This window comes from Mastigoproctus giganteus, chromosome 4 (genome assembly GCF_048544385.1).
Source record: "Mastigoproctus giganteus isolate SK-2022 chromosome 4, ASM4854438v1, whole genome shotgun sequence".
NCBI classification, from domain to species: domain Eukaryota; kingdom Metazoa; phylum Arthropoda; class Arachnida; order Uropygi; family Thelyphonidae; genus Mastigoproctus; species Mastigoproctus giganteus.
Window position 1 is genome coordinate 147,118,126 of NC_143578.1, and position 17,007 is coordinate 147,135,132.

The window sequence follows — 17,007 nt, forward strand, 5'->3', positions numbered from 1 at the left end:
AACAGACTTTACCATAAGCTTCTGCGGCTGCGAAAACGCTAGAAGAAAGTAGCACAGGTTCTCCAAGGCTATCTTACGGCTGTGCGTCCCCCCCCCCCTCACGTTACAGTGGGGGATAGCCCAAATCGACATCCGTGCACTATCTGGCTTCAAATTTAGCCACAAACCTGTGGTTGGCACCAAACTTCGTCATTCCTCAACCTCTATCAAACTGTGCAGCAATAATCTGTTATCCGAATATTCCCGATAAACCGATATTTCCAACTAATCTGAGAATATGGATACACCCAGTACAAATCCCACTGAATTGATTTGTTCATCGAGCGCTCAACAAACCACTGATAATACAAAAAGTGACCAACCTGACATTGAAATCACGGATAATTTTGAGGATGTCCGGCTGACACCGGTATCCAAAAAGAAACATAGAAAACGGGTAGTTCCCCAATCGGACAGGGAAACCCGCTCGCAAAGTGAGCCTCAAGAGCCCCAGGGATCCCAGGGCCCCATACAAGACAACCGCGAAAAGACGACAAAACAGCAAGAGTCGACTAACATCGACCCAACTCTTCCAGAGGGCACCGTTAATGAGCAGGTATTGGCCCTGCGAGTTGAACTAGAAAATAAACTAAAAGAGTCTTCCAGCCGCATTACCTCAACCCTTCGGGGCGAGATTGTTGGTATCTGGGCAAAGCTTGAAACTATCCTGCGCAACGTTCACCTTGCTTCTGAGAGGAATGAGGCCAAACTCGAGGCATACCTCGAATGTAGGGGCACACAAATGCTACAGCGCGCCCCAACTTTTGCTGATGCGCTGAGGAACACAAAGCCAAATACGAGAACGGACCCGCCACCAAAAAGAAAGACATTACTACCAACACCACACCTGGTAGTTCTCAAGCCGGCCACAGCCAATGCACCAAAAACAAGCGAGGAGATTAAGAAGACTGTAATCGCTTCCCTTACTGATGACCTGAGAAACACTAAAATAAAATCCATTCGAAAGACCCGAAATACTGGCATCATCATAGAAACTGACTCGAAGGACGACGCTGATATGATATTAACAAATGCTAAGATACCTACCCTGGGCCTTCTAGCTGAGCCCCCAAGGAAAAAGGCACCCTCAATAGTAATTTATGACATCGACAAGGGCCTGGACCCCAACAACATACGAGATGAATTGTACAGGCGCAACCTCCAACATGCACTCCCAAAAGAGAACCCAGCTAACCTAATAAAGCCAAAGTACCAAACAAAGTCTAGAAGTGGCACTTCCTTCAACTGGGTTGTAGAACTGGCACCAACAGCCTGGCACATACTGACCCACCACAATCGAGTGTACATAAATTGGGGCTCTCACCGCTACAAGGAGCATGTAGCTGTCCCAAAATGCTTCAGATGCTGTCGTTTCGGTCACACGACCCACACGTGCACCCAGACAGAACAGACCTGTGGTCACTGTGCCGATAACGGCCACAGCTATGAAACCTGCCCGAACAAGGCCAATGAACCAATCTGTGCTAACTGTAAAAGCCAGAAACTACCTCATGCCCACTCACTTCGGGATAATAAATGCCCTGTCTACATCAAGGCCAAGAGCACGCTCCAACAACGAATAAATTATGGGGACACTGCATAAACAGTATAACAGCAACAAGATAAAATTCCTGCAAATAAACGCGCAGCGGGCAAAGGCCGTTGTGGCACAACTCCGACAGAAGGCAGATGAGGAAAACATCGATATTCTCTTAATACAAGAACCCTACACTTATTCAAACAAAATAAGGGGATACCCTTTGTCCTACAAAATTGTCCAGGCTCCTGGTGTGACACCCTGGGCGGCGATCGCTGTGAGGAATCCTCACTTGACTGTGATGCAGATATCTCATCTCTGTTCTCCATGGGCCGCCTGTGCCCACATCATCTCCTCTCTGGGCGACTTCTATGCCGTTTCTCTGTACTGCAGGCCGGGAGAGGACATTCTACCTGCAGTCCAGTACCTACAACATGTCTTAACAGAACTGGCGGGTGCAAAGATTGTCATTTGTGCTGACGTAAATTGCCGCTCTGCCCTCTGGCACAGTGAGACCCCAGGGCGTAGAAGTGCTGCAAATGGACAGCGGTTGGAGGAGTTCCTGGCCAATAGTGGTCTGGAAGTCATAAATAGGCCCAACAGACTGCCGACGTTTTCCAGCTCACTTTGGGAATCTACGATTGACGTGACTCTCTCCACTAGGTCCTTTGCTAGATTTCTGTCGGATTGGACCGTACGGGAGGGCTGGTCCACCTCAGACCATCGGGCCATAACTTTCAACATGTACAGATCGATTACTCAGTCCACAATTATCAGACAGAAGCAACACAGATACGCTTTGAACAAAGCTGACTGGAACCTGTTTAAAGAAACACTCATCAATGGGATATTGCACTTACAAACCGAGAATGTGCAAGTTCAGCATCCAGACTCCCATCAGCGCAAGGTCACGGACATAATTACGAACGCTGCAAACACAGCAATAAAACGGAAAAATCCCATCCCTGGAGCAGTCCCCTGGTGGTCAGGAGAGCTTCAGGCCCTCAGACGTGAAGTAAACCAAAAGAGGCGTGCATTCCAACGAGCCAGGCGATCCTGGCCCCCTGCAGAAATTGAATACCTCCGGCAGGAGTACAGAGAAACTCGAAACGCCTACAACGCGATGATCAGGCAGCGTAAAAGACTGTCCTGGGAGCACCTGGTATCAACAGTTGGTAACTCTGACCCCTGGGGTGTCGTGTTCAAGGTAACAACAAACAAACTGCCAAGGGGAGAAGTTATTCGCTCCACAATCACCCCACAAGGCCACATGACCTCCACCTGGCAGCATTCAATTTCAAACATACTTGATTACTCTTTCAAACAGCCACCAGATGACAACTCACCAGAACAACAGCAGCTTTGCCTCGACAATAACAACTATAACTCAACACTCGTGGAAGAGCCTTTCAACGTCGAGGATCTCTCTATGGCCATTGGGAGACTGAGAAATAACAAGTCACCAGGCCTGGACATGCTCGAGCCCGAAATAATTAAAAAAGTTGCTGAATTCGCTCCAGAAACCCTGCTAAACCTCTTCAACCATTGCCTGCTAAAGGGATGGTTCCCAACTGATTGGAAAACTGCGTCCATTCGGCTCATACTCAAAAATCCAACTAAACCGTATGATCGCCCTGACTCGTACAGGCCTATTGCTCTCCTTCCTGTGCTGAGTAAGGTTTTTGAGCAGCTCCTTAGACGGAGACTGGAAAACCATTACAATACTGCACAGCTACCAGCACGAAATCAATTTGGATTCAAACCGGGCATGTCTACGGTCGATGCGCTGGAGGCTATTACAAATGCTGCCAGGAACTGCACCCAGAAGTACCTCCTTGTCATCTCGATCGACTTTGCTGGGGCGTTCGACACCTTATGGTGGCCTAGCGTCCTCGGACGGCTGAGACGCGCTGAGCTCCCAGGAAATCTCTACAACTGCATTGCCAACTATCTCAGTGACAGGAGCATTGTGGTTCAGGCTCCCTTCTCCAGCGTGGAACGTCGTGTCCACCGAGGTTGCCCTCAGGGCTCTGTCCTGGGCCCCCTTTTCTGGAACTCTGTACTCGACGAGCTTCTCAGTACTGACTTAGGCGATGTCCAGACCTTGGCATATGCTGATGATCTCTCCCTGATCCTGGCAGGGGACTCCAGGGCTCAGCTTGAAGTATCTGCCAACAGAGCTCTTACCACCCTTCAAGCGTGGGTCCGGAAAAACCATCTGACCATCTCATCCACAAAAACTCAATCCATTCTCCTGAAGGGCTATCTTGATCCGCAGAGGCCGCCTCAAATCAAGATACATGGCACAACCATCAAGCTTGTTACTCAGCTGAAACTCCTTGGCATTATCATCGACAGCAAACTAACATTTCTCCCACATCTCAACTATCTACAAAAGAAAATTAGAAATTACATTGCACTGGTTGCCAGGGTTACCCGCCGAGATTGGGGGCTCAAAAAACGCACTCTAGCCTTACTGTATAAAGCCATATTCATACCAGCTATCACCTACGGTTCTGGCATATGGTTCACCAAAGCCTCCACTGTGGTAGGACGAAGAAAGCTGAACATCATTCAACGGCCAATTCTCCTTACGATAACCAGAGCATGTTGCACCTCCAGCACACACGCCCTACAAGTCCTCGCCGGTGTACTGCCCCTAGACCTTGAGGTGGCCCATGTGGGGATGATGTATCAACTCAGCAGAGGAAAGTCTACCACCTTTATTGATTTTACCACGGATCCTGCTAACACCTATTCCAGCGAAAAAAGCAGACTCCTAACCTACTTACAACAGACCTGGCAAGCCAGATGGTCTGAATCCACCAAAGGGGCCATCACCCGCAAATTTATACCAGACATATGCAAAGTATATCCCAAATCACCATCCTGGTTCTCCCCAGGCCTTCTAACCACGTACCTCCTAACAGGGCATGGTGCCTTTCGCAGCAAACTGAACCTTCTTGGACTTTCCGACAGCTCCCTTTGCACCTGTGGTGCCCAGGAAACCTGGGACCACTTGATGCATGACTGCCTACTATATGATGACCTCAGATCTTCTCTCATCACACAAATTCATTTCATCCCGAGAGATCAGGAGCAACATCTCCTGGAAGACCACCATACCTATACAGCCTTTTCGAACTTTGCTCAGGGCCTCTTCACGAGGCGGAAAACCCTACCACAACCACAGAATCAGACCCAACCAGACAATGAAACGGCCTAAACAGCCATGTGTTAAGACCACTACTTGCTTCAGCACACTGCAATCCCCGTGAAGACTTTCAACCTGCACAATAATTGTGCCTTTACAATGTAGTCTCAACATCACCTTCATCTACCATGACTGCCGCTCCGGCTTCGCCTCCCACCAAGTTGACTCACCACTGAAATGACTCTACTATCTGGACGGGACTTCTTTGTCCCAGGATTGACACTACTCGGATTTGATCCTCTCTGATTGACTCTACCAAATACATCTTCATGCAGCTCACTACTGAAATGACTTCACCACCCGGCCGGGACCTGTCTGTCCCAGGACTGCACTACTCGAATCTTACCTTCTCGGAGTGGACTCTGCCAACTATGACTTCACGCAGCATTGCTGCCAATGCCACGTGGCGATCCTGAACCCGTGCTCCCTTGCGCGGCCCGGTTTCTCCCCTGTCCTGGCAGGGAGGAGGTGAAGGTCCCCTTGTCTCCTCCCCGCCACCCCCCCTTTCCTTCTGGTGTGGCATGGGCCTGCCTCACTGATTTTGGGGTCATCTACTCTATCGACCCTATACTTCTGTCTCTCACCCCCCAGCCTTTAGTCTCCCCTCCCCCCTCTAGCTTTCCAACTAGCGTTCATCCCATGTCAAAATTATCCTAGCCCTACACCCAAAATTCTTAATTCCACACTGTATAACTTAAAACTCCTTGGCCTGACCCAACCTCTAGCGCACCCCCCATTTTTTTTTTTTTTTTTTGTCCTAGCCACTGAAATCCCAGGAAATTAGGTGGCAGGACCTGCCAGAGTACTTATTTAAAAATACTGGTGTACCTGGCTTGCCTCCACGGGGCTAAGTGTGGGCAACGTTGGGCCTCAGTAGGGGTCCAGCGGCTAAATAGCCAGATGAACAACGGTACACGACACTACATCCAACAATATCCATACACTTTTAAATCTCTGGCCTTTACAGTGTTCTGTAACACGCGACAATGTAGACTACACGGAGATGGGGGTAACCCCTGGTGCCGTTAGACCCTAAACACACTTTACACTTTACACTTTACACTTAATAGTGATGGATGAATTTTAGAGGGTGACTTGGGGGACGCTGAGGACTTGGCATTGATTGGTCCGGGAAATGAGATTGAGGAGAATGGTAGTATAACCTTTAGAAATTTGTTAGATTGGAGAGCTCTTCACATGCTCACCATTTCTTAAGAAAAATACTGTGACCTTGTTATTGAAAAGATAAGCCGTTGTACACTGCCAGTTGTTGGTAGTGGAGGTATCTCTTTGAGGAACGTGCCTAATGTTCGGTACATGGGTTTGCACCTGGAAGAGTGTCTCTTTTTCACAGACCATGTAAAATATTTGAAAGTAAAAGTTAAGCCAAGTTATATAAATACCAAGCTGCGGAGGGTACTCTGAGTGAAATGGAGAATAAAGGATCGTGCCCTAAATATGTTATACGAATGTGTTTTTGTATCCATTCTGACGTATGTCTCTGGAGCTTTAAAACAACAAGGATTAAAGCCATTCGCAAAACTCGTAATGTAGGCGTAGTAATAGAAATCGAGACAAAGGAAGAAGCATGCAACATCAAAATGAATCCAAAAATCCCCACTCTTGGCCTGTCTGCCGAGTACCCCAAAAAGAAGAAACCCTCAATAATTATATTTGATTTGAATAGAGATCTACCCATGACCAGCTTGTTGATGAAATATATCAGCATAATCTCCAAGGATCTCTCCCACGCCAGGACAAACAAAAATTAATCTAGCCAAAGTATTCGACAAAGTCCAAAACTGGCAACAGCACAAATTAGATCGTTCAGTTGGCGCCAACTGCATGGCAAGTACTACGTTCACAAACAAGGATCTGCATGAATTGGGGTAGCCACCGCTTCCGTCAGCATGTGGCTGTGCACAAGCGCTACAATTTTGTAAATTTGGCCACACGTTGTACACCTGTTCCCAGGCTGTTGTGACCTGTGGTCACTGCTCAGAAAAGGGGCACGATTTTAAGTCATGCCGGAACAGTTTGCACAGACAGGCCAGGAGCCTGTCTGTGCAAACTGTAAATCCCTAAAAATAGATCATGCCCACTCCATCCGGGATAACAAATGTCCTGTATACCTAAAGGCCAAGAGTTATCGTCAATCAAAGCTGGACTATGGCAGCACGCCCTAAAAGATATTGCACTTCAATGACCAAATTCTTCCAAATTAATGTGCAGCGGGCAAGAGCAGTGGCCGACCAAATCAGAATAAAAGCAGATGAAGAAAATTCAGATATAATAATCCTCCGAGAACCATATACTTACATGAGACAGGTCAGAGGATACCCACTGACCAATAAAATAATTCAATCAGAAGAGGATACACCGTGGGCCGCAATCGCGGTACGAAACCCCGAAATCACTGTTACCAAAATCTACCACTTATACATGGCATGGGCAGTGTGTGCCCACGTCATCGGCTCAATAGGAAGCTTTTATGTTATACCTTTTTAATGCAGGCAAGGGAAGGACATTACCTTTGCCACTAGGTACCTTGAAAATGTCTTGCAAATTCTTCCAAACGAGAAGATTGTCGTTTGTGCTGATATCAACTGCAGGTTGCCTGTATGGCATAGCACCACTCCAGACAGACAGGGTACAAGAAACAGTCAGCAGTTTGAAGCGTTCATGTCCAACTCTCCCTTCACAGTGTTAAATCAACCGAACAAGCTGAAACTTCTGCAACACGATGTAGGTGGCAACATTTGACATCATCTTTGCCACTAGACGTATTGAGGGCAGTATCACTGTATGGACAGTTCGGGACTTGTGGACCACTTCGGACCACAGGGTCATTACAGGCTCTCAAGAACCTTTGTCAGATTTCCTGCTCTTAAGCAAGATTTTAACAGATACGCAAAGCCAACTGGGAGCCCTTGAAGACCTTGCTGATCACCTCCACAAGGCAGATTACAACAGGGCAAAACCAATAGCAACAGCCAAATGAACTCCAGCGGGATGTAATAAGGATAATTACTAGTTCGTGTGACAAGGCAGTAAGAAATAAGAACCCTGCTCCTGCTGCCATTCCCTGGTAGTGCCAGGAACTTCAACTACTCCGCACAGAGGCGAAAGGCCTTCCAGCGGGCCCGACGACTTTGGCTCGTCCCTGAAGTTGAAGCCCTCGGGGAACTGTACAGGGAAGCCAGGAACATGTGCACAGCAAAAATGAGGAAGTGTAAGCAGCAATCATAGGAGACAATGGTATCTGGAAACACTGACCCATGGTGAGTGGTGTATAAAGTCGCCACCAACAAACTCCCGAGGGTTGAGATTGTTACTTCTACTAGGACCCCACAGAGCACAATGACTACCTCCTGGGAACAATCTATTGGTAACATCCTGGATGTGACGTTCCAAAAGTCGCCAGCTCCTTCTACTGCGGAACAGCTCAAACTATGCTATGAGAACGACCCCTATGATATGTATAACTTGGAGCGTCCATTTAAGGTTGATCAGCTGCACGCTGCAAGTGTGTGCTGCATAGAGATAGAAAATGCCCGGGACCAGACCTGTTGGAGCCTGAAATAATCAAAAAAACTGTCGAGTACACCCCCGAGGTCATTTTTAAATCTCCTCAACTGCTGTTTGCAAGCTCGAATATTCCCAAGCGATTGGAAAATAGCCAACTTTAAACTGATTAAGAACCCCACAAAACCTCCAGAGTTACCAGAGTCATACCACCCAATTGCACTTCTTCCGGTCGTTAGTAAACTATTCGAAAGATTACAACACAACAGAATTTTACAGCACTACGATGATCTGAAGTAGACAGTGGTCAGGAGCGAGAGAGTGCATAGCACGTGCTCCTTGAGTGGAACGGGATTCAAGCCCGTGACTACGAAATACGATAAATATTTGTATTGACGATTTATTGTAAACTCTACTGACTTGGTTGCGTGCCGGAGTTTAAACAGAAAATTAAATTTAATGGTGCCAACTTCCCTTCACCAAAACAAAATGGGTTTAGACTTGGTTCCTCCTTGGTTCCGCCTTGCAGAATCTTCTCCTAGTGGCTGCTGACACAGACAAGAAGTACTTCTTGATTATTGCTATCGACTTCACTGGGGTATTCGACTCACTCTGGAAGCTCTGTGTAGCCTGTCAAGGACGCTCGGGCACCTTTGGTGGCCAAGCGTCCTTGGCAGGCTTCGCAGAGCTTCCATCCCATTTATATTTTTATGAGACCATCAAATCATATCTCTCCAACTGATTAAAGTTGGAGAGATATGATTTGATGGTCATATCTCTTCATCAAATCAATGCTCCATATTAGAAGGTTCCCAGAAATGTCTTCCGCGGCTACCCGCAGGGATTGGTCCTGGGACTTTTATTATGGAATATTGTTTCTTCCTCAACATTGATCTGGGAGAAGTCAAATCTGAGGCATATACTGATGATCTTATCATCAGCATATTCCTGATGCCGCAGCATATGCCGAGGACTCCAGAACCTGCCTTCAGATATTTGCTAATCATGCCCGTTGCATTCTCAAAAACTGGTCAAAAGAGAATACCCTTCAAATATCTCCAACCAAAACTAACTCTATACTCTTGAAAGGCAAACTAAACATTGGTAGACCATCCCAAATTAAAATAGATGGAAAGACCATTAAACTGTCAACGCAAATGAAGTACCTTGGAGTGATGCTGGATACCAAGCTCTCATTACAGTCACATCTGAAATATCTCCGAACCAAAATCCGGAACTATGCTGCTCTTGTGGTCAGGGTCTCACGCCGGAACTGGGGCCTTAAACGACGAACCCCCTCATTATTCTATAATGCTGTATAGCGATTATTCTATAATGCTTATAGCGATTGTTACGTATGCCTCAGAAATCTGGTTCACCAAAGCAGTTATAGCCTCCAACCGGAAAATACTGAATACCATTCAGCGGTCCATTCTGCTTGTTATTACCCAAGCCTCAGAATGAGGTATGCCTCTTATGTATGCCTCAGAAATCTGGTTCATCAAAGCAGTTATAGCGTCCAACCAAAAAATAGTGAATACCATTCAGCGGTCCATTCTGCTTGTTATTACCCGCGCCAGCTGTATGGTCAGCACCCATGACCTCCAGCTTCTGGCAGGTGCTCTGCCCCTTGATTTGTAGGTGGTACGAAGGGGATTGCTATACCAGCTCTCACATGTGTTTCACATACCATTCTCAACTACACAACCAACCTGGCTAATGGATATAAGGAAGAGAAGCAACGCCTACTTACTTAACCACCTGCAGCAGGCGTGGCAGAGTAGGTGGTTTAACTCTACAAAGGGTGAAATCACCCGAAAATTCTTGCCAATGTAAAATTGATCTTCCCAAGACTTTCCCTATGGTTCTCACCGGGTTTGTACACAAGTTACCTAATTACCGGCCATGGATCCATTCAAGCCAAGCTAACATCACTGGGCATCACAAGAAGATTCATCTTCTTGAGGACCTTCGTTCTATATTAACCACCAAAATCATGTACTTACCCAGAAATCAGGAATTCCACGTATTAGATAATATAGAAGAGTATACAGCATTTGCAAATTTTGCCCAGGAGCTCTTTGCAAGACAAAGAACCAACAATCCTATCAACCATCCTAGGAACATACATGCCGATGAGTAATCACTGAATAGTAAATAATATACATCAAACTGGGATATTGAGACCTACCAATTGTGACAAACACCTGGTGAGTTTTACTACCTTAATGTGATTAAAACCCGTAAACAAGATCCATACTGAGAACCTCCAATTATGACAAATAACTGGACATGACTGAACCTCTGAGGGGCCTTTGTGCCCCGACAAGTGTGATAAATAACTGGACATGACTGAATAAACCATTGATGGAACTTGGTCTCACAATCGTGACCGTCACCATGACCTCCACATCTTCAACTGAATCAATTACTTGGACGTGACTAAACCACAGAAACTTGGTCTCCCAACCATGACCTGCACATCTTCAATTGTGACAGCTTCGACTGAAACAGTTACTTGGACGTTACTAAACCACAGGCAAGGACCTTGCCTCTCGACCATGACAAGTACCTAGACATGACTAAGCCACTGAGGGGACTTGATCTCCCAATTGTGACCTGCACATCTTCAATTGTGACATTTTCAACTGTGACAGTTACTTGGACATGACTAAACCACAGAAAAGGAACTTGCCTCTTGACCACGATTTGTGTGCCAAGTGGCGATCAATACCAGACTCTCTTGTCTGGTATCTTTTGACTCCCATTCCGTTTCCCCCACTCGCCTATTCGAGTTTACTCCACCGAATAATTTTGAGGATGCCTTCATCTACGCCTCAATATTTCTTACTATTTCCCTCCCACTTTATTTTCTTATTCCCTACACTCTAATTATCTTTTTTTTTTTTATAGGTTCTGTCACTGAATGCTCAGGCAATTAGGTGGCAGTACCTGCCAGAGAATAATGGGCAGCCTGGCTTACCTCCTAGTGATGTGTACGGACAACGTGGTGTCCCATTCGGGTTCTGCGGCCAAAAGCCAGACCACAACAACAGAACCCAACATAATACTTCTCTTATACAACACACAATACTTTTGTCGGGCTTTTACAGAGTAATGTATACTTCGCAAGAATACTTATGGCGCAGTTGTGGGAAACCACTGGTGGCGCCCTCTCCCCAAACACTATGTACACTATGTCTCTGGAGCTTGGTTTGAACGTGTTACGAAGGTGATAATTAAAAAGATCTATTTTCAACTCAGAGATTCGCTCTTCTAGGTGGGGCAAGGGCTTGCCGTAGAGTGGCAACTGACACCTTACAGGTAATTTCGGGTAAATTACCTGCCGACTTATTGATGATAAGATCTGGGTTGAGATATTGTACGAGAAGAGGCATTTCCCCTGATATTTCGGGCATCCGGTCTTACTCGGTGGTGGGGGCCGCGTTCAATTCCATCAGATGGCTGCTGAGAGGCAGAAAATAAATGATGAAATCATGAATATCTGTCAATACAGATGGAACTGTTCTGAAAAGGGCAGGAAGAAGTTTGTATTTCTGCCCTCCGTATCGATTTAAAATTTAAATTCCGGTCCAAGCTTCGTTTCTTTTGATTGCGTGCTTCCTCCTCACGAGGCATGACTTGGGGTCCAGGCTAAACCAGTTTGGCTTGGTTCCCTCTGGTCTGTGTGAGTGCGGGGTAGTAGAGACCAGTCTTCACGTTGCCCTCAACTGTTATAATTATTTGAATTAGAAAGAGGTACTATTGTATTAAATGATCGTTCTCTTCCAATATTATTTTCAGATAAAATTTTATTTAAATTGTTTTTATGGTTTATAAATAAGGCTTTTAAAAGAAGAGCCGAGAATTCTATCTACACACAGAATACCTCGCGGGGTCTGGACGGAAACTGAATGCTTTGGAATGTGTTAAGCACTGTCCATCTCCTTCAGGCTCAACTGCCGTTGCTCTTTGCTGATCATGCTACGCACTTCTTCGGTTTTATACAAAATTTGAATATTGTCGTTTAGATTGTGATGTGATTATTCAAAATATAATAATTATTCAATCTACCGTATGTTGTTGTTTGGTTTTTAGGAGAATTAGCAACTAAGGCCATATTGCTCCGGGAATATGCGGTGGTCATTCCCCGACCTTTCCGCATCGTCCGTATTTGATGGTGACGGGCTCGAACCCCGGTCTAATCAAGAAGCGTGTGCTACACACTGCTGCTACTCCTTCCCACCTGGCTACGGAGATGCCTATTCTACCGTATGAATGAAATGTAAATATTGTATATAGATACGTATATTATTACATATTTATCCCTTTTTATTGTATTTGTTCTATTTATATATATATATATTTTTTAAATTTATAAACTTATCTTTGGGTAGTAATAAATTTAGTGAATGAAATTAGCGCATATGGACTTTGGCCCTGGTGGCGCATTTTAAGAAAGTACCTAGCATGTGTATGTTGACGTTCTACCGGAATTGACTGAAATGTCTGAAAACGAATGACGATCGAAATTGTGTTCCCTTGCACAGTTACTTTCAACCTCTTGTAAGATTTGAAAATCTTACAAAAATAAAATATTTTTTAGACTGTGGAAGTTAGTTTTCCCTTTGGATTCTTGCCGTTAGTGGGATAATATGGTAATATCCGAAGTTTCAATAACAAGAATTATTCAGTAAGAATTATAAAATTAGTGTGTAGTAGAAATGAAAACAGAGCCATTAGCATTAACTTCCGTTAAAGCAGGAAATAGACGGAGAATACTACGGCAAAATCAGCAAGTGGTTTTGCGAGACAAACAAGTTCATGTTTATGCTAGGTCAAAATGTAGGGCAATTTACTTCAGTCGCAGACCGGAAATCGGTTCTTAAGCAACACACACAAGTTTCCAAAAATAGATGCTGTGGTCACTAATGTCACTTTTTGGGTTTTAGAACGCTATGGAGACAAAGCGTTATATGAGAGGGGTAATGTTGTTTTTTTGGCACACCGGATGGCCGCAGATCCAACAGGTTGAAATAGGGGTATATTGATCACGTGCTACTGGGCCGGCGGAATAAGGGGTTTTCCAACAAATGGAATGAGATTGAATCCGAAAGTAAATGTGAGATTGGTAGAAGTCACTGGGAAATGGGCGTGGCGAAATCGGCAGTAAGAGGGAGAAAAAAGGCAGTGAACGAGTTGCAAAGGACACTAAGTTGGGATTTTGGCGGTGTGGATGAAAATGGTTTAGGAGGACACTAATTTGAGAATTTGGCGGTGTGAGTAAGAATGGGTTAGTCAGACACATAGTAAAAAATTTTTGGTCGGTGCTAGGAAGAATGGGTTAGTCGTTGAGAAAGTCCGAGTTTTTTTGAGTGGAACATAGTCAATGTTGGCTCTTTGAGACGTCTAGGAATTGGGAAGAAATATGTGGAAGACAAAACGAGTATCTCACAAGCAAAGGGTGAAATCAAATCTGCCATTAAAGACCAAGAATCCTGAAATCTTGGAAAGCAAAGTGCTGGAATCGGATGGAATCGGAATCCCGACCGACATGATAGTAGTCATTCCGAAACAGGAGAAGTGCATCAAGCGGGCTGAATAAAATGAAGCCGAAACCTCCTGGCAGCACAACTACCAGGGCCTAATTCTTCAAGAATAGTAAGACGCCGCCCCAGATAGTGAAGATAAGCTGTACCTGATAGGAAGGATGAAAGAGGACGCCCCGCCGAGTTCTACAAGTAAGTCGCTAGTTTGTAGTACATAGTACCTTCACATACACAAAGAACTGTAGAAACCCAGTAAAATGGTCAGCAGGACTTTAGAAATACCTAAATGTAAAGATAGTTTAGGGAAGAATCAGGAAGGAAGAACAAATGAGGGAATGGAATTGATAATTCTTGTTAATAGTATTTAATTGGTGCAGTACTAAATATTCGTAGAAAGGAATGGAGTGGAATTGATATTTGTTGTTTAACTGATGCAGTATTATACATGTAGGATGGGATGGAATGGAATTGATATATCTTGTTAATAGTATTTAATTGGTGCAGTACTAAATATATGTAGAAAGGAATAGAATGGAATTGATGGTTCTTATTAATGGTAATTAAATGAAGCAGTATTAAGTATATGTAGAAAGGAATGGATGGAATTGATACTTCTTGTTAATGGTATCTAATTGAGGCAGTATTAAGTATATGTAGAAAGGAATGGAATGGAATTGATATATCTTGTTAATGGTATTTAACTGATGCAGTATTAAACATATGTAGAAGGGGATAGAATGGAATGGATAATTTTTACTAATGGTATTTAGAGGATGCAGGATAAAATATATTAACAAAGGAAGGGATTGATATTAGCTTGTTAATGATTTTTACTGAAGTATGAATATGATGTATATATACACATATAGGTGAGACCAAATCATGTTGTCATATGTATGAATTCAATTATTATTTGGTTTAATTATGCTCATGTAAATATGTCTAATAAACTGATTTTTTTATATACAACATTTGTGTGTTTTTTGTTGTTCTGAGTACAAGCCAATCCAAAGGGAACGAAACACATTAAGGAGCTTTCCACTTGAACTTAGAATTTTCTGTGAAGTAATAGTCAAATGCGCAAGTGGGGAGGTATTGTAAAGGGGATATATATTCTAAAGGGGAGTTGTTTAAATAGGGGAATAAATTAAAATAATATAAATAACATATATATATAAAATCCCTCAAAATAATCCCCCCCCACACACTCTAACCTTTCCCTTGTCTTTGCCTGATGGCGAAGAACCATGCAGAATGCCTTGCTTGCGTGGTCTGTATTAATAGATCTCCCCTGACTGGAATCGTTTTACCATTTTTGGTGTACCTGCCGTATTTTCGAGACATCTCTGGATGACCACGGGAGAAAGTTTGCTTACCGCCGAGTCGATAAAGAATGCATTATTAGAAAAGCTGGTGATTCTGATTTGTTAGAATCACTCTCCTTTTCGAAGCACTCATATCGTGTTCCATTCTACGGATGTTAGTATGTTGGAAAGCCTGTTGGCTCTAGTGCACTGCAATCCATTATTACTCCTTTTAGCCCTGGGACTTCCTTCTCCCAGGTTACCGGCTCCGCCACGTGGAGATCAGGAGCGATCAGGAGAATTTGGTATTTGGTATGTTGAGGGACAAGCGGCTCCTGGGATTTCTCCCATCTTCGCGGTGTTCTCTGTATCGAGTGACAGTACCCTGTCAAGCCAGAGATTTAAAGTGTGTGCATCGTGTATAGTGTAGTCTGTTGTGCCCATTGTTCATCTGGCTTATTGGCCATCGGGCCCCTGATAGGACCCGACGTTGACCATACCACGCAACGTGGAGGCTAGCCAGGTGTTACCAGTAAGGAATCAGTACTCTGGCAGGTCCTGCTACTTACTTTCCTCAGATTTCAGTGGCGATCAGGAGAATGAGCAATCAGGCGTCATTGCTACACTCGCTAGCGTTGCTAGCGAGGAAAAGCAGTAACGCCGCGAGCGGTCAACAGTTACGTTGCGAGGAGAGTAGGTTTTAAGAAAATAAGCTAGAACTCGCTCTAGGAAAAAATACTAGATAATCGCACTAGGAAAATCGCTTGGCACTCAGACCTATTTATGAAGTTTGGGCCTCACCACACTGCCTGAGCTTAGGCATAGATTACAACAAGTACAGTATTTAATTCGATTAGTTTTGCCACAAGAATCTAATTTGTTTTTCAAGGAATTTCTTTTATTTCAGAAAACAAGTTAATTTTTATTTTTCGAAATTAAATCTTTCTTCCAATAAAACAGAACACTATACATACCTTGTAAGCAATTATTTTCCAGATAAGTGATTTTAGGGTCGCGATGTAACCTATAGTTGTGAGGCGATGTCCTGCGATCATAAATGCTCAACTTGCATTCTCTGCTGTTTTCATTATAGAGGGCAGACCGACAAGCAAAGTCAATCTCATTTGCACACAACAGCTCACACTCCGCACAGCTTTCCACAGCCGAAATGCTTTTATTGTACATATTGGAACGCATTTGGTACATCGGTACGCGGACGAAAGCCCAAGTTTTCTCACGACATGCAACAGCTGCTCGACCTGTAAAAGAAACTATTTTATAATATCTGCAAAAGTAGTTGAAAGGAATATTTTATATCGTAACGCACTTTTAATGCTAGCATTAAACATTAAACCAGCATTAAACAACCTTTAGCATTCTAAGGAAAAATAAAATTAGCGCTCATTTCATTCATATTTAGCTTTTGGTTCTTCAGGTTGTCAGAGACATTTTCTCACGTACCACCAAACTGGGCTTGCTCCCTGAGAGTCTAAAACGATCGTGGAACTGATATTCTGGTGACATTTAAGTCAGGTGGACCTAAGTAAGGAAAGGTCCGGGTCGGTCTGTGACAGAAAAATCTTCTCTTGCACCTTCTCTTGATGGTGGGCCTGTTAATAACCCTGAGTAGGCAATAAACCCCATATGCAAGTTCTGAAATACGGCATACTGGATGGAATCACTTAGGTACGAACCAACATAAGCAGGGATCGATGTGTAGCGACCACACCACACAGAGGAATGCCGCTCCTCTGTATTACCAGGCAATACTAGATGGTAGATGACTCTTATCAACCGGCGCATTACCACCACATTGTTTATTGCAAGCTTTAAGAAGTG

General features: G+C 44.3%; 1 protein-coding gene across 1 annotated transcript in view; it reads right to left on the reverse strand.

Annotated features, from left to right (window-relative positions):
* LOC150087119 (uncharacterized) overlaps positions 1-17,007 on the reverse strand; it is a 447,878-nt gene that overhangs the window by 379,138 nt on the left and 51,733 nt on the right. The window contains exon 7 of the mRNA XM_090372381.1: positions 16,143-16,427. Coding sequence (XP_090228507.1) covers positions 16,143-16,427 — 285 coding nt within the window. The remainder of the gene's footprint in view (positions 1-16,142; positions 16,428-17,007) is intronic.